Below are 26,237 nucleotides of genomic sequence, written 5' to 3' on the forward strand. Positions count from 1 at the left end.
GTGTTCAGGGCACCCCATCCCAGCAGTTCATCTTGGGGAGGGGTAGAGGAGACCTCTCTCCCTCAGCAGGACAGCAGCCAGGCCACCTCTCCTTGGGTATGCACACACATGGAAGGGTGCTGATGTGTTGAGTGCAAGCACTTCATGTGGGTACATTTGGGCCATTTGTCTGCAGCTGGATATTGACCTAAGTGAGAAAGTAGCCATATACCAGTGTCTATAAAGCTGAAATATTACAGCTAGGAAAACAACACTGTTGAAACCAGTAACTGAAAAATAGTCAGAGAGTTTGTGTGGGTCATTCAAAGTCACCATTAACCCCTCCAGAGAATGAGAGGTCCGGTTCTTCTGGTTCTTGGCGAATTTGGAGATTCTGATTGTTTAGTGGTCTTCCACTGTTGCAATGAACTGTGCTGTGATGGATATGGATATCTCCTGACATCACTCAGCTGTAGGATCCACAAATGCAAGACAACCCCTGGATGTGTTAGGGCACTTGTAGGGCAGTGAAGACCCGGCAGATGTAGCAGGATGCAACAGCCAGATATGTTCTCCTGAGGCAATCCCCATACTTGCCCCATCAGCATGGTGGAGCTGTCAGGTCTCAAAGACACCCTGGTTCCTGGGAGCTCAAACATCAGGACTCAGGGCTTGGGGCTGGCTCAGGCACAGGGCAACATGGAGAGGGAGATCAGCAGGGGTTCCTCCTTCATTTGTTCTGTCATAGATTTAAGCCAAAATGTCAGATAGATCAGTTTTATGACACTCAGTGCTTTTTTATTAAATTTAGCATTTAAAAGGTTTAGCAACCTTTTAAAAACCATTTAAAAGATTTAGCAACCTTTTAAAAATTGACAAGGGAGACTGGATGGCAGAATACCCACAGCATACATACCTACAGCATCTTCAGTGAAGCAAAATATGGTTAATGGAGAATATCACAATGCTGAGAACAGATTTTGCACCTGTTCAGTAGATAGGGCCATTTCAACACCATCTATTGACAAGTCCTGACTATTCTCCTAGATGGAAATCCTAGAGGAATTTAAAATTGCCTCACCTGGGCCAGGTGCCTCAGTCATCTCAGGAGTAGGCATCAACATTGGCCTCTGTAGGGCACAATTTTCAAAGTGTGCCTATGCCTGAATGTGCACAATACATGATAAGCAGTTCTTAGTCTTAGGTCTGTAAGATAACTGGTGCTGCGTAAGATACCAGAGCAGTCAAAATTGTTTATGTGTAAGTAACCATATGTATTTCCACACATGCAAATAAGAAAATTAAGTAGAAATGAAAAATAACTAAATAGCTCTCAAAATATTACTTAATATCTATTGGATTACAAGTGAATACCATTCAAGATGGACTGGAAAACTTCTTTTCTCACTAAAAGCTTCAAGCAGTTTTTCAGCTTAAAAAGGATGAGAAAATTGCCCTAGAGAGGAAAAGTATCTCAAATAGCTGAGTCAGGGCTTTTGGGGCACAGTTGGTGAAGATTAAAAGTAAAATAAAATGATTGAAAACAACTGAAAAGTGACTGAAGAAAAAATCCCTTGCTATGGGCAGTCAGCTTCTGGCTTACTGGTATAAGTCAGAAACAGCTCTGTATTTCTGAGTCTGAAGGTTAGCTCATGGTAGGCAAGGATGCTCTTGGAGGCACATTGTCTAAGACTGTGGTTGTTTAATGTGAGGTAAGTGTTTAACTCTTTTATAATTTGGTACCTATTAACGTGGTCTAATCCCATTGTATTGTAGCAGGAAGGAATGAGGTTTCTATTCAGAGCATTTTCTTGAACCAGAGGAGATATGTGAGAAAGGAAGGATTTTTTTTTTGTTTCTTGGGCATAACACTGATGTTCTGAAGGATCTTTTTGTTGATTTTTGTTGCTGGAGTGTTATTTTTCTCTTTCCTAGTCATGAGTTAGTTTCTGTGGAAGTTTTAAGTACAGTCAAAACTAGCTCTGCTAGATGTTTAGTGGACATGATGGGAAAACACCAGTTAAGATTTATCGCGTCTGTAGAAGAGCAAAAAAAGGAGTATGGCAACAGATATCTACACATACTTATTGCTTATTGTCACTATAAAGCTTTAGGGACATGGATCAGATTTTTGTGCTTTGGGTGCTACTAAATACAGTGTAGAATTCTTGTCTTTCTGAAGAAAGCTTGCACATTGTGTTATGTGGAAAATGGCATAAAATGAGTCTAACAATCACTACAAAATATGACATACCATGTTATGTTTTTCCTGAAAGATTTTTCACTAAAAACCTATGCAATATTCTGGATTACAGAAACAAAAAGGAGCTGAGAGACACTGCATTATGGTTAACTCAAGTTTGTCAGGCAATACAGTGTTTAATATACAAAAAATCCCACTTGTTTTTATTTGCCTTGAGTGGTAGAATTCCTTTCCTGGAAGTAAAGATGAAGCAGCACTGTTTTTCAGATTACACTGCCTAGCTTGAGGATACATCTGTGCAAAGGAAGGAAAATTAGGTAGCTGAGAGAGGAGCCAGCGCACGGCATGGAAAGCCATCCACTGGAGAGGATAACAAGGTGAGGGTTAGTGTGGTGTGATACTTAGATCCTCCAGCCTTGTGACAGACAGCTCTGGTACTACCTACCAGTGGTATAGGCTATAAACTGCATGGCAATGATGCGTGGATGGACTGCCACTTCTGTGACAATGTGAGATGGCAATACTGCTTCAGGGACTTGATTTATCTGTGAGCTAACCTGGGTGTCTTCAGCCTAGGGCTGGCTCAAAAGCTTAAGCAGAAAAGAGCTATGACCCCATGATTGCTGAATTTAGGAGCTATTGGTATGTCAGGGAGGTTATAGCTGTGCTTTTTTTTCCTGTTAGTCTTTTGGGAAGAGCATTAGGTGCTTGTGTCCCAGATCAGATGCCATCAGTAAAGAAAACGCCAAAATCCCCCCTAAAAGGGACAGATCTTAGCCCAATATTGGTTTCCACAGGACCATGTAGAAACTGAGAAAAACGAATGTATACCAGCAGTACTCAAAATGCTGGCTCTGGGTTAGGATAGCACTAGAGGGTAAAATAACTCCTGATAATGCTTATGGAGTAGATACTCTGAAGCCAAGCTCCCATTCATATCCCTGTGGCACAAATACAGGTGATGTTGACACGACTTTCACATTTCCCTCCGAAATATCAATAATTTGTGGGGGCAGGGCTGTTTTTTTGTGGAGCGAGAGATGAAGACACGAACCTCCTTGGACTAAGAGACTCTTGAGTTCTGCTTCATCCTAACTAGGTTCTCTAGTCACAAAGCTGTTTTAACAATACAAAGACAGTAGTGTAATCACATAACTCTATCAGTGTGTTAGGTATACATATTTTATTTATATATATAGGAAAAAAAGGTAGCAATAGAGTAGCAGGTTCTTGAACGTGCTAGGTACTGGGACATCTTCACACTGACATTTTTTGGCATTTACACTAACCAGAAGCTGTAATCAAAGATAGTCAGAAAGATGCACCGCAAATGCCTCTGAGTTTTGAGTTCCTTAGTAATATTTCTCTGAGTCTTCAAGAGTGTTGGAGCAAATTAGGCAAAAATATGGACATATGGTATTTCAAATGGATTTGAGGACTTATAACTGCAGATGTTAACAAAAATTAGGTGTCCAAATTTGAGCTGTAAGGTAGAAAAAGACTTGAACTGAGAACTGAACTATTTTGAATTTGTAAAAATTTATTACCTGAGTGTTACCTTTGTGTGAAAGAAAGTGTTAGAAATATTATTTTTTAATGAAATTGGACATTCACCTTCCAAATTTGTACTTTAGTTCCTGAATACTCACATTTGCTAAGACCTGTGGGCCTTTCTCCCATGGTCTTTGAATAGGAAAAGTGTACCTGTAAAGGCTCAGGTTTAGCATGGGGTCTAGCAGAGTAACTCAGTTTTCTATCACAAAACACGAGGACAGTCGTTTGAAATTTCTCTCTACAGTGAAGGGAACTTTCCTGGAGAACTGTTTCATTTGTGTGATGGTGTAAAGTCCAGTCTTTCTGCAACAATAACACATTTCTATCAGAGATTGTCCTGCAGATTGTGTGCAATATTTCATCTGGAAGTCAAACGTCCAAGGAAACAATGTAATTCATTGCTTTTTTATTGGTGGGACACAAATTCTGAGGACATGCTGCTACATGTGCTTCTAGCAAGTAGAAATCTTGAAGGAGGACACTAAGAGAGTGATTCTATGCTCTTAATCTAATGGAGGTAAATAAATTTCTGTTGTGATGTAGATTATGCACCTCATGAATTTACTTCCCCTGTGCTAATAAATGTACATTGGCATGGGCTGTCCTTCGCTGGTTGAGATATACGCTGGGGCTGCTGGCACAGAAACTATGGCAAGGCCAAAAATACGGAAAATTTACTGGGTAGAAGCACCAGATCACAGTCCAGTCATGTCCTGGGCCAGTTATGGATGTACAAACTCTGTGATGTTCCCTGTGACATTGCCACTCAACATCAGCAATCTAATGCTGCTTAGGACCTCAGGTTGGGTCAAGTGCTATTGCAGTCTAGACTTCACCCATTATTGTTGGCTTAAGGGAACAGTTATCTCTGCACTGAAGGGTGGAGGTTAACTTCCTAATAGCATCTGGTATAGCCCATGCAAGGAACTATACCAGTGACTCCTTCTTGAGCTACTTTGTCTTGTTCTGTGCTACACATAGGCTTCCAGGAGAATATTCTGTGCTGTTGTAAACAAAGTCACTGTGTTTATCAGAGAACTGTACTAAAGACCCAGAGAACTGCTCTTTTCTTTCTGGATAGAAAAGTGATTGAGGATGTAAAAGGCTTTGGAAGACTCTCAGGACTCCAGTGACTGCTGTGTTTGGGGTTTTTTGTGTGTCCTTGTCCCTTTTGTTTTTCCATTGCTTTAATTTATTCACAGCCAAACAAAAACAGCTTTCCTTTACAGCTAGCCTCAATTTAAAACACCAGACACTGGTGTAATAGTTTTGTGTGTGTTGTGCTGGTATTGGCTGGGGTAGAGTTAATTTCTTCATTGTAGCTGGTATGGGCACATGTTCTGGATTTTTGCATAATATGGAAATGTTTACATTATTGCCGAGCAGTGCCTATACAGCTTCAAGGCCTTTTCTGCTCCACACCCCACCCCACCAGCAAGGAGGCTAGGGGTGCATAAGGACTTGGGAAGGGACACAGCAGGACAGCTGACCCCAGCTGACCCAAGGGGTATCGCACACCGTATGACATTGTACTCAGAATATACAGCTGGGGGAAGAAGAAAGAAGGGGAGGCATTTGGAGTGATGATGTTTTTCTTCCCAAGTCACCCTTACATGTGATGAGCCTGCTTTCCTGGGGATGGCTGAACACCTCCCTGCCCATGGGAAGTGGTGAATGAATTCCTTGCTTTGCTTTGCCTGTGTGCACAGCTTTTGCTTTACCTGTTAAACTGTCTTTATCTCAGCACACAAGTTTCCTCACTTGTATTCTTCCAGTTCTTTCCCTCATCCTGGGAGGAGTGTGTGAATGAGTGGCTGTGTGGGCCTTAGTTGCCCACTAGGGTTAAACTGCAACGTGTGTCAAAGAGATCAAGGGTGAAACAAATATCTGAGACATTTCAGATGAATTATTCTTTAGTTAAGGAGCATTGATGTTGTGTATCTTCAAAAGCCACATATTTTAAACTGAACTTTTTTGTCCCAGGCATGTAGTTGTTAACACTAGTGCAAAACCATTTAAATGTTTCAAAGAAAATCCTTTTGCTGGATTCTTATTCTTTTTGATTCTTCCTTTTTTTTGTTGTTTTTATTTTGTCTCTCTTGCTAACTGAATTATCATGTTGGGTAACAAAGCTTTCTTGGGAAGGTCCGTAGGTATTATAAGGTGCATGGATGTTCTATTAATCAAAATGCTGAACAAGGTGGTTTTTATCCCTGATATCACCAACAGTGTGTCACACTATTCCTCCACACAAAGCCATGCAAGGCTGATAGTATGCAAGTGTCAAGGATATCCTGGTATCTCACCTGATATTCAAGATACGGAAATTAAACTTTTTATCTCCTTTTAACATTGGAAAGGCACAGAGGGTATGTTTGCAGAGCAGACTAATGCAGTGCCACGTGGGACAGAAGAATTTGCCCTAGGAGAGCCTGAAAAACTGCCTGGGCAGCAACACAGCTGCCAGACAGCCTCTGGCCCCAAGAGCCGCTGAGCTCGCACCTGCACTTGCCACGGTTATCTCTGCATGGCTGTCACTCCTGCTGTGGATTTCAGGCTCTGTAAGGACGTGCTTTCAATTAGCATAGATAACCACTTTTAATTCTGTTAGTCCAAATTGGGTATCCAAAGAATGTGGCCAGAATTACTCTAGGCTATGGAATGTTTGGATTAATGTCTCTAATTTGTGGCAGCTTCTCAGGTCAGTAAATTAACTATTAAATATTAGCCTATTGGTGCTTCTGAAGGTTGCTGGTGATTTTATGTATAACTTATTGTTTGGGATCAGAGACAGCTGAGCAGTAAAATCTTAAAAAGATCTAGGGGGAAAATTTCCGATCACAAAGTCACAGAATGGGTCAGGTTGGAAGGCACCAGAGTGCATCATGTGCTCCAACCTCCCTGCTCACCCCAGAGCACATGATTGTGTCCAGATGGTTCTTGAATATCTCCAGTGGGGGAGACTCCACAACCTCTTTGGGCAGTCTGTTCCAGTGCACCGTCACCCATATGGTAAAGTTCTTCCTCATATTCAGGTGGAATTTCCTGTGCATCAGTTTCTTCTCTTTATCTCTTGTCCTATTGCTTGGCACCACCGACAAGAGCCTGGTTTCATCATCTTGACACCTTCCCTTCAGATACTGACAGGCATTGATGAGGTCCCCTCTTGTTATCTCTTCATGAGGCTGAACAGGCCCAACTTCCTCAGCTTTTTCTCATAAGAGAGATGCTCAGTCCCTTAATCATCTTTGTTGCCCTCCAGTGGACCTGCTCCAGGATCTCCATGTCTCTCCTATACTGAGGAGCTCAGAACTGGACACAGCACCACAGGTACACCTCACTAGGGCTGAGTAGAGGGACAGGATCACCTCCCTCCACCTGCTGGCAATGCTCTTCCTCATGCACCCCAGGATACCATTGGCCTTATTAGCTACAAGGGCACACAGCTGGCTCAAGAACAGCTTTGTGTCCAGGAGTATCCCCATGTCCTTCTCTCCAGAGCTGCTTTCCAGCAGGTTGGCCCCCAGCCTGTCCTGGTGCATGGGGTTACTCTTCCCCAGGTGCACTTACCTTTGTTGAATTTCAGACAGTTCTTCTCTGCCCATCTCTCCAGCCTCTTGAGGTCCTTCTGAAGGGCTGCACAGCCCTCTGGGGTATCGGCCACTCCTCCCAGTTTTGTGTGGTCAGTGAACTTGCTGAGGAGGCATCTGCCCCTTTATCCACTGATGAATAAGTTAGACAATACTGGGCCCGATATTGAACCTTGAGGAACAGCACTAGTGACAGGCCTCCACCTAGACCCTGTGCCACTGAATATGTCCCTCTGGGATTACTATTCAGCCAGTTCTCAATCCATCCCACTGTTCACTCATTCAGTCCACACTGCCTGAGTTTGCCTATGTGGATATTGTAAAAGACAGTGTCAAAAGCCTTCCTGAAGTCAAGGTAGGCAACATCCACTGCTCTCCCCTCATCCATCCAGGTAGTTGTTTCATAATAAAAGGCAATTAGGTTGGTCAAGCGTGATTTACCTTTAGTGAATCCATGCTGACTACTTCTGATTACCTTCTTGTCATCCATGTGGATAGAGATGGCCTCCAGAATGAGGCGCTGCATCACCTTTCCAGGGGTTGAGGTGAGGCTGACTGGCCAGTCATTCCCTGGATTCTCCTCCTTGCCCTTTTTGAAGACTAGGGTGACATTTGCTTTCTTCCAGTCCTCAGGCACCTTTTCTGATTGCCACAGCCTTTCAAAGATGATCATGAGGGGCCTAACTGTGGTGTCTGCCAGCTCTCAGCACTCATGGAAGCATCCCATCAGGCTCATGGACTTGTGGATGTCAAGTTTGCCTAGGGGTTCTTGAACCCAATCCTCCTTGACCTAGGGAAATTCTTCCTTCCAACATTTCCTTACCCTGGTCTCCTGGTTAGAGATTCCTGAGGTCTGCTCTTGTCAGCGAAGGCCAACTCAAAGAAGGCATCCAGTAACTCTGCCCTCTCTGCATCCTCTGTTACCAGGTTCTCCCTCCATTTTGTAACAGGCCCACGTTATCCTTTGTTTTCCTTTTGTATTTGAAGAAGCCCTTCATGTTGTCCTTGACATCCTTGGCCAGATTTAATTCCAGATGGGCTTTGGCCTTCCTTGTCTCATTCGTATTTACTCTGACAATATTAATTTCAAGTGCCCCGACTCCGCTTCCGTCTCCTATGTGTTTCCTGCTTACACTGGAGTAATGACAGGAGTTCTTTATTCATTCACACAAATCTCTTGCCCCATTTGACTGACTTCTTGCTCATTGGGATGCACTGTTCCTGAATCTGGAGGAAGTGATCCTTAAATACCAACCAGCTCTCTTGAATCCTTCTTCCCTCCAGAGCTTGTTTCCTTGGGGTTCTTCCAAGATCCCTGAACAGGCTAAAATTAGCCCTCCTGAAGTCTGTGGTTGCAATCTTACTTGCAGTCGTGCTTCCTCCTTGCCTGATACTGAACTCCACAATTTCATGGTCACTGCAGCCAAGGCTGTCCCCTTCCTACCTTCACACCTCCAACATTGGAGGCCTTCCCTCTTTGTTAGTATGAGGTTGGCAAGCATGCTATTCCTTCTGGGATACTCCACTACCTCTGCCTGAATCTGTCGTCATTGCATAACCTGGACTGTTAGTGCTTTGCTGTGTTGCTTCTCCAGCTGATGTCAGGATAGTTCAACTCCCCCATAAGAACCAGTGCCTGTGACTTTGAGGCTGCTTCTATCTGACTGCAGGCATCTTCATCTACTCGCTCCTCCTGATCAGGCTGCCTGATCCTCCAAAAATTCTCGTATTTGTGTAACAAAAATAGTCTAGAATTTTCTACATTAGAGCAGGTATATCTAGGTTTCCCCTCTTGGTATTTTAACCAACTGAACTGCACTGGTTAACTTCTTTCCTGGGACTAGCATGCTGTGGTTGACTCAAAAATGAAATCAGAAGAGCTGTCCAAGCACAGCTGGAGCCTGCCCATTTGAGAAGAATTCTCCTAGACAAACAATGGCCAGGCACCATTAGGGAAGGTTTATGGACCAGGACTAATTCCAACGAGCAGCAGAGGAGTTAAATGAATTTCCAGGAAGAATTCAACTCCTTGCAGCCAGACAGCAGAACCTGACCTTGATTAGTTCATTAATACATATCTAGCCAGGGAGATTTGCTTCTAACTTGCACAGATACTTACTGTGTAAATCCATTACTCAGGCTGTGCTGTAACAAACAGACAGAAAATGCCAAGCAGGTATCTCGGTTCCTGCTTTGGCAGACTGTCATAAAAGGGTTCTGGGTTCTGCTAACAGACTTGTGCCTTTTCCTGCTCACCTGGCAGAACTGATCAGAGCAAATAGCAATGCTGAGTATTAGGAGTTATCTAGGAGGTTGATAAGTGATTAATGAGAGGTCACTGTGGACAAATGAAAGAAACAACAGGAACCAGAAAATGCCAACTGAGAAGGGAAGTAAGGTCAAGGATTACGTTAGCAGAAAGATCACTGAGCACAGTTATAAACAAACCTCTTGCAGCCAGTTTTCTTCTAAGTGGTTATTAAGATGCCCAAAGGTGGATGGGTATCTGATAGCACTTGCTAAACAACCCAAGTCCCTTAAGTCAATGGGTACACAACACTTCTGGTGCAATTTAAGTTTGGAACAACAGTGCTTCAGAATATCTAATCTGCTGCAGGTGGTTGGGTTTTTGCTTGGTTTTTGTTTTGTTTTTTTTTCTAATACATATTTAATGTTTACTGTAATTGTAACTGCAATTATGCAAGTGATCGTCTCCTTTCCATTTTGGTTACTCATTACTCCTGATCTTGCCTACTTTTCATGCTCACTTATCAGTATGTGGCTGCTTTTACACAGACACCTTCTATTAGGCATAGACTCACTGCTACTTTTCTTATTCCAAATAATATTTTGGTCTTTTGGCATAGGAATTAGGTATTTCGATAAACATTGAAGCTGTGATGCATTTTTTCTTTTTTCTTCATTTACAATATTCTGTTGATTATTCAGGAATTGCTCCTGCCACCTACATCTTAGAAGATAGCATAGGAAATTGCTCCATGCTCGGATTCCCCTTGATATTCTTTAGTTTCCTTACCCTTGGGCTTTTTCTAAAAAAATTCCAGACTTTTCTTTTACATTTGTTCTCTTCCTACATCCCAGTCTTCTAATGCAGTTCATTCATTTACGGAAAGAAGGAGAGGGTATGTGGGTGGAATTTTCCAGGCAAAGCTTATTCAACTTGTTTTGTACCTTTGTGCTGTCACTCATCCAGGATAAGGGTCAACAGCCAGTGTTAAATGTCATAGTCCATTAGTCAATGGGGGCAGCTTATATAGACAAGAATCTGTTATAAATCAATTCTCTTCACAGATAATCCATGTTTCACATGTGGTTTTTAAAGACCATCTAATCTTTCCCAGTAGCTCAAATGGGAGCTATACCAATGAAGGGTATACTTATCGTAGATAATCAGTACACCAGGACTAATTCCCATGTATTGTCCCCTCTATCACTGGATAAAATTTCTGTTGCAAGATATTAATATAGAACTTTGAATCCGTCCTCATGCCTATTTATTGGGATGTAATGCTCATCACTGCATGGACTGGGAAGCAGCAGCACGCAGTTAGTGGTTGCAGACACCCATAAGGATGCCCCCTACATTTAAGGCTGTCCTGCTACTGCCATACTGTGCAATTCTAAGATGAACGAACTTTTCAGCATAGTTTCAAATCTTTCATAACTGGTTTGAACTGTCTCCTTTATAACCTTGTAGTTGTTAACTAGTCAGAACTAATCAACATTGATTTATTTTTTTAAGCTTATCTTCACGTATCTAATCCTCCCTACTTCCCATAGTGCTTTGATATGTTGCATGTAACAAATTCTCTCCCTTGTCACTTGCTGTAACACGCAAATTGGTTTACTTGGTGTAAACTGCATTAATTTCAACTAATTGGGCACCTATTTTGTAAATAACCCTCTGAAATTCTCTGTTGTCTCTAATTCATTTGCTGAAGACGATTCTGGGCTCAAACAAGAGAGAAAGAGAAAAATGGGCATCACTTGAACTGCCTTACACATGACCTGTGTTGTTCAGAAGACTGGACTGCTATCAAATGTGTATAAGCCAGGTATATAGAGCATTTTAGCTCTATAAGGGTAATTTATTATTTCCTCATCCCCATCCTAATCACCCAGCACCAGCTGGAGAATCTATAAACTTCAGTGATCTGTTTCAATTTAAGAAAAATAGCTCTTGATACAGCAGCACTTCCCCCTCCCTCTCTCCCCCCCCATTCCTTGTGGATATAGCAGAACTACGTAGCTGCTTTGCTTAACTAACCATTCTCTCTTTTTCTCTAAGAATTGGTTGATTCTCCAGGTTGTCAAATAATAGCCCTCTGGATCCTACATTATTATCCTTCACCTCTTGTAACTTATTATTTTAGCCTTAAGGATTGCCAGTTTATTGTGAAGAGCTGCTTATCTTAACATACTTTAAGTATGCTTTGGTAGAACTTCTGATGTTATAGGTAACAATAAACAAAGACTGAACTATTAACTGCTGGCGTCAAGAAATATATTGCAGCTTCAGCAACTGCCTTCTGAAATACAGATGTGAAATCATGTTTCTGGCAGACGTCTCAAAATTAGTTAATTACTAGAGAACATTGGAGAGGAAAATGGAGTCAGCCTGATTGCTACCACTTAACTCTAACCTGTATGTACACAATCTAAACTCCTGGATTGCAACACATGGGTTGCAATAACACCACCACCACTGACAAACTCCCATGGGATTAATATTTCACCAGGGGCTTCAATTTTGCTACATGTGACATTTGTAGTAAAATACACCTTGCATACGTAGCTAACTACAAGCAAGATTTGCCATATGCATGTCCAAATAGTTTTTTGTGACCATTTAGCTCTACTTGCCATTTGGTACCTAACACCATGACTGTGTTGTGACAATTGTCTACTTGTCTTCAAGGGCTACGCTTGACTTTCCACAATACTTCAGGGTTTATCATCTAAACCTGTCCCAGTTTTAATACAGATGCATACTGCTTTTCTTTATTAGGTGATAAAAGCAAAGTTGAAAGAGCTCTTGAAATATCCATACATTTGTGTTAAGGAATTTGAAGTAATTAAATTTATCAAATTTTGCAACTCAAAACAGACTCAAAAATAATGGGAATCCATTTGCAATGGACTGGTGCTTTAAAAGAAATTCTTCCACATACAGGCTGAATTAGAAAAATATTTTTATTTACAAGAGTAAATAATGTAGTGCAAGGTGAGTGGATTTAACCCTCAATAATGCATAGATTGATGCAATTTAGTTTGTGATCTACATCATTTTGCAGAGGTGATTGCACACCTGCTATAAAGGTTAGACCTCTCCTATAGCCACTTTACAGATAGCTTTAAATCAGACAGAAGGTATTTGCACTCCATACATGTTATCCATCTATCCCATCCAACATTTATAAAATTAAATAGGTGCCTTTAAGAGTTACTGTAAAACACAAAATAAATCCTTTCCAGTGTTATCTATGGAAGAATCCAAAACCAAAATGTTTGTCCAATTTGCGTCACCTGATCACACTTAAATGTTTTTTTATTTATTCATTAGGGGAGCTACTTGCTCTAATCAGTTACTCTTGGCAGGGAAGGAAATATTCTGTTGTGTCCACCAGAGAACTGCTGATGCTTGTAAAACTTTGACTAGGGCTTAGCCAGCAGAACTACTATGTTATGACCATATTGCAAATATTCCTGGTGTGTTTTCTTTCAAAAATAAAACACTTTTTGCATAGAAAAAAATAGGATGCAATATAAAATACAAACCCCCTAAATGTTACCATTGCATGCATTAAAGTCCTGGCTGCTGTGCCACAGAACTTGGAAAGTGCTGGTCATTGGGTTTCACTTTTATGTAATTTCCATGATTCCAACGTGGAAAACTTTGGTAACTTGACCAATAAATAAGCTCAAATACAGTAAAGGCAATTTAATAAGAGATTAGATATGTAAGTAAATCTTCTTCATCAAAACCTGTGGGATGTTTTCTCATTCTTCAATTAGGCAAAGACTCTGCATATTTCCTTCCAGGTCCTTCAATGATCATGTGTTTGGTATAGTGAGATACTCTGCATTATCTGTTTGGAGTGTTAAATAAATTATAGGGATGGTTTTCCTCTATAACAGAGAAATCAGATCAGTGAATTTCCCTACAAGTTCAGCTGTTGGATTGCATTATTAATGTCATGTACAGGGTTGGTTGCCAGTTCTTAGATTTGTAGTTGTTCATATCCCATCTTCCCAATGGATGTCAACCTTAAGAAAACTATGCTTCAGCTTGTAACAAGAGGATTCTGAGGGTTTGACTCCTGCTGTACTAAATCATTTGAAAAAGTAGTTTCATCTTGCTGTACAAGTCTGGTAGCATCCTCGTTGCTATTCCCTGAGGAAGAAGGGGCATCATCTGACAACGGTTCTGATCTTCTTCCAGGAGAATTACGGGCTTCAGAAAAATGTCAAAAGAAATTATTAAAAAATACCCCACTGTGCCTAGGAAGTCTATTAATCAATATTTAAATACTATGTGGATATAAAGTTACATACAAAGATAATATTCAAAGATTAGGAAATACTGAAAGAAGAATATCTAACTATATACTTTATACATATGTTGCATTATTCCCAACTTACATAAATTATAGTAGTAAGAAAAGAAAGCAGGATTTCAGAATTACTTCCATATTCAGCATATTACTCACAGCTACATGTCTTAATTCAAATAATCTTTTGATTTAATGGTGTTGGGTTTTTTAATACTATTTCCTATAGGTTTAGATTGTCAATGTGAAAGTAATTTTTTCTGTATTTTATTACAGAAATATGTCAGAAAATATTATTTTCTGACATAGGATTAAGCTGCCTATTGGGTTAAAACACAATGTAAGAAAATTTATTTAATGGAAGAAATTATTTTCGTAACTGGTCATATTCATTTCACAATTTCCTTATTGAGAACAAGTCTTGTGATTTGAATTGAAACAATTGATTGAAGCTGAAAGTGCTTTTTAGACGATTCCTCATCATTTTTGTATGTGATGGTAGGGGTTTTCTCCCCATTCATCAGCAATGCTGTTTTGTCTCTGATATCTCTTTCAATGTGGTAAAAAAAGTGATGTGAGTGTCAACAGACTGAAGTCTGGCATTTGATTTTCTGTCCCTTAATATTCTCCATCCCACCAGAAAAGACAACATAGAGCAGAACTTTCTAATTTAGGACAGGAGAAGTCTGCAACTCCTGACTAAATGCATTTACTGATTCTGTTACTGGCCAGAAAAGGCTGAACTGACTCTTCCTAAGTTACTCCAAAGTACCAGCTCTTGGAACCATACTTTTTCTCTGAACGGAGGAAATCAAAGTCATATAATTACTCTAACAATACTGCATGCTGAGAGATGGGAAATAATCTCATGCACCTAATGTTTTTATTAACCACCTTCTCTATCAAGGGAAATTCTCCAGAAACCTTAGAGCTAAGCTTTGCTTCACACACCCCTTTTCAACAATAAAAAAATTACTTGCATGTCAAAGAAACTACTGTTCAGAGGTACCTCTCTCAAACCTAGAATTCCTGCCTTTATTTTTGAAGTTTTTTCCGAAATAAAAAGATCACTCCTCTTTCTTCAGTTTTGCTGTGACACATACTTACCAGATAATGACTGAAAAGACTGCACTGCAAATGCAACAAGAATCGATAAAAGAAAGGTTCCCATGAAGTATATCTGTGACAGTAATTTAAAAAACATAATTAGAGCAGTGCAAAGCCAAGGCAGTGTTCCAAATGAACTGTACATGTATTAAAAGAGCAATACATACCAGAGTAGACTGTAAAATATTGTTCCAGACAACTCTCATGTAAAAATAAAGCAATGCTAATGAGCATGGACTGATTGATTCTTGGTTACTACTATTCCAACACCTACAAGAAGAAGATTAAAACAACTCATTAGTCCTCCTCTACAATTCTGTGGTACCAGTCATCTGGGAATCTCAATGGGGTTGCAGAAAACCTCAGTAACCCAGAAAAACAAATAAATATCATCATCACTACTTCACAGATGGTGAAGAAAAATTCAGAGAAATTCCAGATTAAATTTATTAAGCATAGAATACCTTACCCTAGGAGTGTATCTTTTATATTCTTATTCGTCAGCAATGGGTCTAAGCATCCAAGCTATGCTTGCCAAGCAGTCAGAGTACAAGTTCTACTAATGTGTAGACAGCAGTAGGACTTGATTTAAGACTATGTACAAAATTTAGTTGCCTAAGCAAGATGCTAGTGCCTAAACCTCCTTTAGAGACAATGGAGTATGACAGTACAAGCAGTTAGAGCTTGAAGAGTGCTTTAGCTGACTAGCACAAGGTACCTCCTGTGGGGTGAGCTGAGCAGCTCTCTCAATTAGGACTTTACCTACTAGGGGAGTTAAGAAAGTTAAATCACAGGCACCTATTTTAAACTTCAAATGACTCTTTTTACCAAGCTGAGGAAGGAGGGGTGTATATACAGAAATATATAGAAATATAAATTTTCTCTATACATTTTATTATAAATATACATATAAATTAGTTATAAAGTTATAAATTATATATATATATTATATATATTTTAAAAATATAAATATATAAAAGTACATGCCCTTCTGGACGAAAGTGTATGATGATGGAAAAACCCTTCAGCACTGTCAACTCTGGAATTATTCTCGCAACAAAGCAGATGGATTCAGCTCAAGTGAAGGCAGAATTCAGACTCAAGCTTACAATCCCAGATGGTCCAGAACCCTTGTTTATCTAACCAGCAGTCTCATATGGAATAAAAGTAATTTAGGGTACAAGTTCAGGCTAACTGCAGTGCAGAACAATTTCAGCAGATTTTGGTGAATAGACAAATGAGGTTTTAATGTTGGTATCATCTCCACTTTTTGGGGTCACACAACACTCAGTAGAAAAACAGATGACAAACCACTCATTCTTGGTTCACAGTGTCATGTATTAAACATTAGCTTCTCCTTCTTTAAATATTTGAAAGGCAAATCCACCAAAGTTTAAGCTTCCCATTCCCACTGTGCTTTCCAACACATGTTGCTTTACCCGGATAAAGGAAACTCAAGTTCTGTACCGGAACCAGAGCTCACTAGGTGGTTTGTGCATGAATAGTGCTGGCACAGGTAGTTCAGGCAGCAGACCTGTACCCTTCTCAGAAATCTAGTGCTCTGTGCTCTGTAACAGGCTGGAACATCTTTGCAGAATCATTAAGGAAGGAGTGCTTCCTTCCTTACACATTTTAAAGTTCTGTATTAAATTATGCTATATTTATCATTGAAATGTTGGTTTGAACCGCACACAAACCACCAGTGCCTAACTTAGGAACTTAAATATATTGAACTAGAAAAGACCTCCTGGATCATTAAATCCAGTCCCTGCTATTCCAGGTAACCACATGTAATCAGGTCTCTTTAACAGGCATAAACTGAAACATATTTAGGGAATTTAAGCATTTTGAGTATGTTGACCTTAACCTGCCTTAAATCATACAAATGAACAAAGTTAATAATTACAGGAGTTGCTGTTCTCCAGAGTAAATGTTACTTACGTGGAAAATCAGAAGATGCTGATTAAGGGGGAAAAAGACTCACCTGTAATAAAGTTCCTGAAGAAGTGATGTATTACTAGCACGCAATGCTTGATCAATCTCCAAGTGATCCAGAATGTAGGAAGGTATGGAGTTGCCCTCTTCTACGACAAGGGCCAAATTAAAGAAACCCTAACAGTAGAAAAAGCATGCACGCTTTTTAACCATCAAATTTTCATGTGTATATCTAAACATCAAGAATCTAAATAATTATAACTGTCTTCTATAAATTAATTGAATATAATGTGATATTCACTGAATAATTATGAGACCCTTTTCTCCTAACCCTAAACACAGGTAAATACTGAAAACGCAAAAGAAGCATTTAGATGTTGTGACACTATTTTCATAGAAACCATCTGGAAAAAGACATAAGCTTTATAGTTTTTAGCTGCTCTTTAAACACAGTCACTATATCAAACTGTCATCTTTTATCTACTATAGAAATACAGACTGAAAGCAGAAATGGATTTTTGTTCTGTTCAATTCCCCTCCAGCTAGCTCCACAGATCAACAGCATCTGAACAGTGAAAGTGAGAGTGGAAATTTCCTCCAGACAATTTATGTCCTTAGTCTTACAGTTTTGCCTACCTGGACAAGTCTTATGCATCCCTATGTCTCTTTAGAGCCGTGAAAATGAACACACATGAGACATATTACAGGATTCCCCATCAGTTTGGCTTTCATACTTTATAGTAACTGTTCATGCATCTCTTCTCTCCTTTGGTAGTTTAGCAGTAATGTCTTGTCCCAGTATCCTCAAAACAGAACCCAACTATGCTACCTCTAATAAATTCACATACAAGATACTGTCTGGAGACACTGGCATAGGGACAGGGAGAACAGAATACTACAACTAGGACAGTTTAGGAGGGTCTGAAGACAGGAAACTTAGTGTTGAAACACCGCATGTCTTTGATAATGTGATATGGTGAATCTTTTAAATATAAAGCATTTTAAGATGAAACCTTTGTGGCAAATAAAATTCACCCTAGGATTTACTCAACATACCAAGGGAAATAGGTCAGTCTCTTTTTTATATCCTAAAATGGCAGGGGATAGGATTGGGATAGAATTCAGCAGTCTATTAATTCATCCCCTTGTAATAGCAAAAATGCCAAGGTCACAACTGGGTCAATTGTGCCAAGGCAGGTAGCACTGAATTAGGCCATTCACCTTTAAGCTGATAAGACAGCTTAATTCTAGGACTATCCATCTATGCTAAGTTTACCCCCTATTATCATGAATCAGCAACTACTGACTCACCAGGTATTCTAAATAATTGTAACTTATTCTGGCAGGTTTCTTCAGTGTAGATGTAGCCAAGCAGAAGAACCAGTCTCAGCTAAATTCTCAGATTGTTCTAAACTCCAATGTTTTATAAACACTCCACAGCTGCAGACCCACCTGTGAATCTCCCTCCAGTGCAGCTTGTGCGTACATCCGCATTGAGAGCTCCAGGTCTTTAGACTGGTTCTGGTAACCGTAGTAGTAGAAATCGCCCATCTTCAAATAAGCTGTGCAAGAAACCAGTAGAAGATAATTTAGAATATTTGTAGGAATAGAATTAACCAGCTATTAATGTCATGGGGAAGTTAACAGTAATTATATTTAAAGCACAATACTAAAAAACAAAGGTACTCTTTCCCTCTGGTTGTCTCTGTGGATACTTTACATCAGCCTCTCACTGAAAGTATTTATCCTGGATGAAATTTCTCATGGTCTAGAAGGAATCAATGTCCAGAAAATACTTGACAAATATCTTTCTGTGATATTACACAGTAATGAAATGCATCGAAAGATAAGGCACTTACCCAGACAGGAGCAAGCATGACATTGCGCTAAGCTATGCTAAGGAGTTTAAAAACTCCCAGAACTCCCAGGACTGTGCCTACACTTATCTGACCTAAACTTTCCTCAAATGGGTTGAAACATTTCTACACCTTGCACTGTGCGTCTGTAGCAGCTGCCTAGAAATCTCACCTGCTTTTTGCAGTGGACTATAGCAGAGCTCTTCCAGCAAGCAAGGTAGTTACCAACCCAACAGCAAAGGCAGAAAGGCTACATGGACAGGCTGGCACGGATGCAGAGTGGAAGGCCATGAATGCTGTAGTGAATCATCAAGAAGAGGGATCCCCTCAACTATACCAATGGCATCATTCCAGGCCTGGCCTGGAGTGCACTCTGCAACAGGCAGTGAATTTGAGGTCACCCTGCATTGCACTGATAAGGTAGCCCTGGAAATCTCCACTGCCAGGGTTAGACTCTTCATCTCAGGCCCTACACTGGGGATTTGATCCTGCACTACTGCAGAGAAGGGTCTGAGATAAAACTCCCCTTCTGTTACTGATGTAAGGAAGAGATAGAGTAATAAAATTCTACCTCTGTTGAACCCAGCAAGTCTTTTCTCCTTTATTTGAATGGAATCACAGTCCCACCCCACGAGTCTGACCTTCAGAAGTTTCTCTAATTTAAGATTGTACCAGTGGATCTACCGAAGAGTCAGGTGCTAAGGAGCTAAGGTGCCTACAAGCTCCTCAGTAAAGCTAAGAGGGCTTGTCAGCTCCTGTGGCCTCAGGTTATATCAATGTTAAATTTCCACACATTTAAATTTTCCACACTGTGTATTTAAATGAATAGCTTGACTTATTTTTACACTCCACTTTTTCACATGTTTATTACAAACCATTTAAATGCTCTTGTGAGACAATCAGACCAGTGTTTTCAAATGTTCAGTAATGCTTTCAGAGGCACTAGGACGGCTCAGTTACTGAAGTCATAGATGTAGTAAAGTTTAAGGCCTGAGGAATGTAACTTATATGTAAATAGATCTTTTTTTTTAACAGAGAATCCTTTAGTTCCCCAAGGTAAGCTCTGCCAACATTGATAAACTCTGTACCCTAACAGAAAAACTAGTAATAAATTAGATAAGGAATCCTTTAGCCTTTATTAGTTTCTCATGACTCAATTATGATACAGAAGTATATTTGCTCTTGGATTTTCCCTTTGATAAACTAAACAGTGGGAACTCCTAAAGTCTACTGCTATCTTTTTTTCTTAAACTTTAAACTTCTTAAACTGAGTCAACTGCTCAAACTCCTGAATAGCTAGCTTCTCCTCAGGGCTTAGCTTTTTTATTTTATTTTATTCAAATTTTATACATTTAATGCCATAAGAAGGAAATTTTCAGAAAAGATGTGCTGGAACACAACACGTAAATTACCTTTCCTCCCCTGAAATTCCTATCAAAACATTAAAAAAGGAAATGCATGATTAACAGGGATTAATCTTCCCTTAACTTGCTCACTCACAAAGAAGTTGTGACAAACACAGCTTTTGAAATTTAAAAAAAAAGCAAAATTAAAATTGAGAAAGAATTCCTTATACATACCAAATGATGGGGCATTGACTTGAGAAACAGAGAAATTGTAGTATCTCCAAACACAATCAGTTGCAAGGTATTTCCTTGCTAGGTCCTTTAAAGAAAAAATTGATTCTTTAACATCACAGGTAAGAGAGTAGGATCACATTATTATTAACAAGTGTTCCTTTTGGGATAATAAGTTGTGAATACATTTACTCACTGGTCTTTCTTCACAGATGTGTGCTAAATTTGACTGTGACACTTCAATCCCAGTTTCAGCTGCTAAAACATAATGCAGCAGAGCTTCATGCCTAATGTTAGATAAAATAAATTAATGAAAAACCTAGTAAAAATAACATGCATTTTAGTTACAGTTAAAAAAACCCTGAAAGCACTAAATAAATTTATAAAATCACCTATGAGCGAACTTTTGGTACAAAGTTTAAGAGCAAGAGTTTGGGAATCCCAGGCAACAGCGACATATACTGGCAGTGCTCGGCATCACCAGCCATGCTGGACCTCAAGAATTTGCAGCCTTTTCCCTCTTGCATTGCAGCTAGAATAACTGGAGTGTGCATTTACTTCAAGTGCCAGACTGATGATAAAGGAGAATTGATACTAAGCCCAATTATATATCTAAACGTTTCAGATAAAACATTCTTAAAAGACTCAAAAAAAAAAATCTGTAATTAACTTAGCTGTGTATGTATCTAACATTCATCTGAATACTTCTTTGGTATGCTTTACTGTGTTATTTATATGACTTATTTTGTCTTGTCTTGGGCTTTTTGAAACAGGATTTGTCTCTCATTATATTTGAATGTGTGAATTAAACAAATCTCAGTCTCTTTAAGGACTCTCAGCACCTCACTGACTGTAAAACAAGTAATAAAAGCTAATACTGCATTTGCACTATAGCAATTTGGTATTGTGATACTAGAGGTGAGCAGCTCTCATATTCTCTGTCACTCATCTATTCCATATTATGAAGACTACACATTTAAAATTAAGAGGAAGTCTTTAAAATAACGTGTGTACTTTCAAAATTACAAGATAAACAAAAAACCCACTTGGTGTACTTTTTTCCTACTAAAGTTTCCTATTAAAGGGTCATGCTTCCAATGATTTTCCCCACAGCACAAAGCTAATACCATGGCAAGTTTCAGGTTTCAATGGCTTGTTATACTGAAAGTGAACATGGTCAAATACACATTTGACTTCAAGAGTAGGTGCTTAAGCAAAGAAACTTTAAAAGAAATTGTGAAGGCAGTTCTCCTGCAGTTCACTCCTGCAGAATTAGCAGGTGTAATCTCCTGTTTCCCAACTATTTCTGCAAGATTACAAATTATTCCTTGTACTTGCCCTATTAAAACATCTAGGACAAGGGAGACCTGAGACTACAGAAAGAATTTGGGATTCCTAAACTGGGAAATTGATTCATCTGATTCTTAGGTCTCAAAGGGCAATTCAGAAAAGAAATTACATTTAAAGCCTTTAAATCGGCCTGGGAAGATCAAACTGCCAGTACCGTGTACTGACAGATGTGCAGAACATGTCTGCAAACACCAATGACTGAAGAACACATATTACTTGGTCTGGTTGGCAGTGCAACAATTTACACCTATGCAAGGTACATGAAGAGTTGTTCAGAAGCAAACATTTCAACGTGAACATACTCCTAAACCCAGAGATGAGTAGGATCAGTATTTATAAGTAACTACCCAAACACTCCCAATCATTGGCATCTTAAGTGGTGCTCCAGCAGATTTTTCATCCTAGCTGTTGAGCCCTGACTTTCTGGAATCTTAATGCTCTACCTGTAATCTACCTGTGGACACTCATGCTGCTGCAAAGTGAGCTGGGCAGAGTCACAGGCTTGTACAACAGAATATACTACAAAAATATCAACAGTTTTTCAGAGTTGAAAATTGAGCTCAAGCCTCAGGAGAAATGTCTGTGATGGACTGAGTAAAAAGACACTTCTAGGAATTGGTCACTCCAGAACAGTCCACTGACAGTTCCTTGTAGATCTCCTAAGCCTGAAGCATTAATTAAGTACTCACAGGGGGACACTGCAGGATTAATGAGCCATTGTTTTAATCACATATGACAGTCTGATGCCTGTACATACAGTATCTGATGCTCATGCCTCCAGCACTAACCTGGAGGCTATTTTGAAACCTCTTGACTGGCTTATTGGATATTGGAGCCTCCTATTTTACTTACAGAAAAGATAATATTAACCATATACAAAAAAATTAACAAATCTAATCCACCAGACTGAGTTTTCATGACATGGAACTATACAGAAAAGAGAAAGCAAAATATGGGGTTTGGAATAAAGAGAATGTTAAAAGTGAAAGGTGCTCCTCTGGTTAATCCAGTGCACCTCACAAGCCACAATATTATGGGGTTGAAAACCACAATCAGCTGATTGAACTATTTCACTTTACAAACTCCTTATTTTTCCCTTGGTTCTGTTGAACTGTTGAATTACGCTTTGGGTCAACTCCTCCTTTCCTTTGTGTCAATGGATGTTTAGCTATGAATTTCAGTGGCGCTACTATTTCTTTTTTTCTTTGAGGTGATCCTGAATATTAATTATTTTATCATGCTATAAGTAAATGAAAAATAGAAAATAAGCTAAAAGGGAACAGGAGAAACATACCATGAAAGTTCCAGATAAGCATTGAGGGCTCTTCTGATTACATGACCTAAGTAGCCATTCTTCTCTGCAATGTGTTTTGCCCATCTGTGGAAATGATCAAACAAAAACCAACAGTTGAGCTCCAGTAATGTAATCCCAACTCAAGCAGATTCAAAGAATACAAAAAGATATGGGATCACCTTCTGACTTCTTCTGTAAAACAAACTATGGGATTTAATTGTAATTGCTGCGTCAGTCTTGTAACAACTGACTGAATGAGAACATGATGTCCATTCATCTCTATGAGCATATTAGAGACATCCTGGTTTTTCTTGGCAATTTTTTTTGGAGAAAACGAACATAAGTTAAAAAGTGCTGTCAGTAGTTATCTGCCTCTTTTTCCCATGCAAAATACCAGTTCTACCACATTAGGAGTCTGACATTTCTTGAAAATCCAAAAAGTAAGGCTTTGTTAGATACCAAGTTGTTTGATACAATCTCTACAAGTTGTTCTGGAAAACATAAAAAGTACTAGAAGTACTCAATATCTTTCAAAATCTACTGGTCATTTAAATAATACACATGCTTATGCAGATCAAACATTACTGTAGAAGAACCTTTTGTCAACGAGGTAAGCACCGTGAAGTACAAGACTTTATTTAGACTATGGACTTAAAAATCACCAGCAATGACAATATTCACATCAGAATTATACTGTCATTTAGTAAATGGTCTCATTCCTTACATTACAGCTTTTTCTGGATCTCTAGGGAAGTCTTCCATATTTCCTGTGATGTAGTAGAGAGAGCACCGTAAAGTCCCTTCTATATGTCCTCCTTGGGCAGCTTTATAGAAATAGCGTGCAGCAACTGTCTGTGAAGAAACAAGAGACAATTAGCAACTCTGCACTACTAATATTTATTGAGATTTTTTTCCTCAGGACTTGTTTCATCAGACGAATTAAAACAGGCAATTGGCTAATGAAGGCAAGACAGTTTAGCTACTTTTAATGTACTTAGATGAAATTAACCCCTTTCTTCTAACTATTTAATAGTTTAGGCTGGAAGAAGTTTTGAAAAACATATATTCTGGTAATATAGGGAATGACAAATAGAAAAGTGTCTAAATGTATAACTAATACCCGGCGGCATAAAAGTCTTGTGCACACTGACAGAAGTAAAATTAGTTATTCGCTAGTAGGAAGATTAACAAGGGATCCTGGAGAACAGGACTTCTGCTCTGACGATGCCAACTGATGGCTGTGGAGCAGCAGCAATACTCAGTATGTCCAGCAGTGCACAACCACTGTGCTCAAATCTTTGAAACTGGTTTATAAAAGATAACACAGACTGAGTAAGTAAGGCCAGAACTGCAGAAGTGGGAGGGTTGTGTGGCTCTCCATGTTTTACCCTCAGAAACTGTAATCTATGAAGTAAAACAAAACAGCATACAGCCTGAAATAATTTATTTCAGGAAATTATTAACCATCAATATATGTTTTCTGTGATTGAGCATAGACTTCAGAGTATCCATCATAGCCATAACTTCTCCTTGCCCTTGGCTTTGGTGATTAAAGAAACCTGGTCACTTTTAGGTGTACTCTTATAATCAGTTCGCTTTGAAATGTGTTTTTTGGTCCCTGGGAAAGGAAAATGTGTTTGCCAGATGCACATGTTGTTGAGCACCACTGCTGTTGGAAGCAAAAATGCTCACTGTCTGGAGTTTATCCAGATCTCAGAACTCACAGACCACACTGGAAACATCTTTCAGCTCCAGGTATGAGGTCTGCCTGTGTTTATTACAGCCTACCTCACTGTATTTGTGCTGTTGGTCATAAACTAATTAAAAGAAATAAATTAATTAAAATGAATAAATAATTAAAAGAAATATAACTAAAATAGACCCTTCTCATTAGGGGAAAAATTATTTTGCACATATTGAAAAGTTAATGGCTTGTTTCACAAAAAGACAAAATAAAATGCTGCAGTCTACCAGAACTGTAATAAATAGTTACATTTTCAAGTCTGGATTGAAGGCCTTTCACTGCAGTTCTGAGGTTCGCAGAAGCTACGTGAATGTAGCATAGCTGTTCATGAGTTCAGGGACAAGGTTGTGCTGCTTTCAGTTACTGTGGAATCCTTTCCCTATATACTTTCCAATCTAAAACTGAGAGAAACCAAAAGATCACATGAAGCGAGAGCACACACTATCTTTCCTGGCTGCTGTCACTAGAAGGAGGAAAGCAAAGGCAGTTACTGGAGGAAAACCTGAACCTGTTTTGTTTCTAAATTGAGGGAGTACAAACACATGCACATAATTTTGACTATTTGAGTAACATCTCTAAGCAATCTGACTGAATCCCCCAGTAAAACCTTCCTTTGTGATAAAAGGTATCAAAATCCAACGCAGAGTGAACACAACAATCTCAAGAATGAAGCAAAACCTTTTAAACTGGGTCCTAATGTAAGAAATAGTACCGCTAAATATTTACTCACTTGATTTCTACCAGGTACTCCAGGGTAAATCCCATCTAAATATAGGACACCAAGGTTGTATGATGCATCTGGATTTCCCAATTCTTCAGCAATTAACCAGTGTTTGGCTGCTTTTCTGTAGTCTCTTTTAAAATTGTGGTAATACCATCCCAAGCCATTCACTGCCTGGGGCAAGCCCTGATGGAAGAAGAAGAGCACCCTCAGGTCACACATTTGATTCTGCTTTGGGTCACTTCTGCAACTAAGGTTTTTTCCCCCACTACTCTTCCTTGTGGCCTCATATTTAGAGTGAGGAATAAGGCTACAGTGTCATCTTATTCATCTCAGCTGTGTCTGCATTCAGATTTTCACTTGTTGACAAGAATAAATTGTGACAAATTTTTCACCTGTTTCCTCTGCAAGGACAAAACAGGACACTTATTCTTGTGAACTCCCAGAACCCAGTTGGCAGGATTAGCAATGAAAAAACCCACTTCTTTTAAGCTAGAACATTTCCTTAAGAATAAATAGAAAGCAATGAACACAGAACTTTTTAATGCTGCTTTCAAATTGCATTTGACCAATATCATACAGATCTGCTTAAGATATTGCTATTTGCTATTACCAAGTTGCATTTTTGCATCAATAATTACCGATCAAGAGGAGAAAATCTTTTTGGGACAGTTTTTATTTTTGTTGCAATGAGTCACCACCTCCTTGCACAAACTGGTGGATCATATGGGGCTGGAAGTATGACAGCCTGTTAT

General features: G+C 39.3%; 1 protein-coding gene across 1 annotated transcript in view; it reads right to left on the reverse strand.

Moving 5' to 3' along the window:
• Positions 1 to 12,522: 12,522 nt before the first annotated feature.
• Positions 12,523 to 26,237, reverse strand: part of SEL1L3 (SEL1L family member 3) — a 34,307-nt gene continuing 20,592 nt past the window's right edge. Inside the window, exons 15-24 of the mRNA XM_051789836.1 lie at positions 25,492 to 25,668; positions 23,742 to 23,869; positions 23,018 to 23,101; positions 20,570 to 20,660; positions 20,377 to 20,461; positions 18,393 to 18,502; positions 16,990 to 17,117; positions 15,173 to 15,275; positions 15,006 to 15,078; positions 12,523 to 13,801 (exon numbers count right to left, since the gene is read on the reverse strand). Of these exons, the coding sequence (XP_051645796.1) occupies positions 13,632 to 13,801; positions 15,006 to 15,078; positions 15,173 to 15,275; positions 16,990 to 17,117; positions 18,393 to 18,502; positions 20,377 to 20,461; positions 20,570 to 20,660; positions 23,018 to 23,101; positions 23,742 to 23,869; positions 25,492 to 25,668 (1,149 nt within the window). The 3' untranslated portion in view covers positions 12,523 to 13,631. The remainder of the gene's footprint in view (positions 13,802 to 15,005; positions 15,079 to 15,172; positions 15,276 to 16,989; positions 17,118 to 18,392; positions 18,503 to 20,376; positions 20,462 to 20,569; positions 20,661 to 23,017; positions 23,102 to 23,741; positions 23,870 to 25,491; positions 25,669 to 26,237) is intronic.

The sequence above is a fragment of the Manacus candei genome, unplaced genomic scaffold (assembly GCF_025592945.1).
Source record: "Manacus candei isolate 608988 ecotype Guabito, Panama unplaced genomic scaffold, ASM2559294v1 h1tg000028l, whole genome shotgun sequence".
Classification (NCBI taxonomy): Eukaryota; Metazoa; Chordata; class Aves; order Passeriformes; family Pipridae; genus Manacus; species Manacus candei.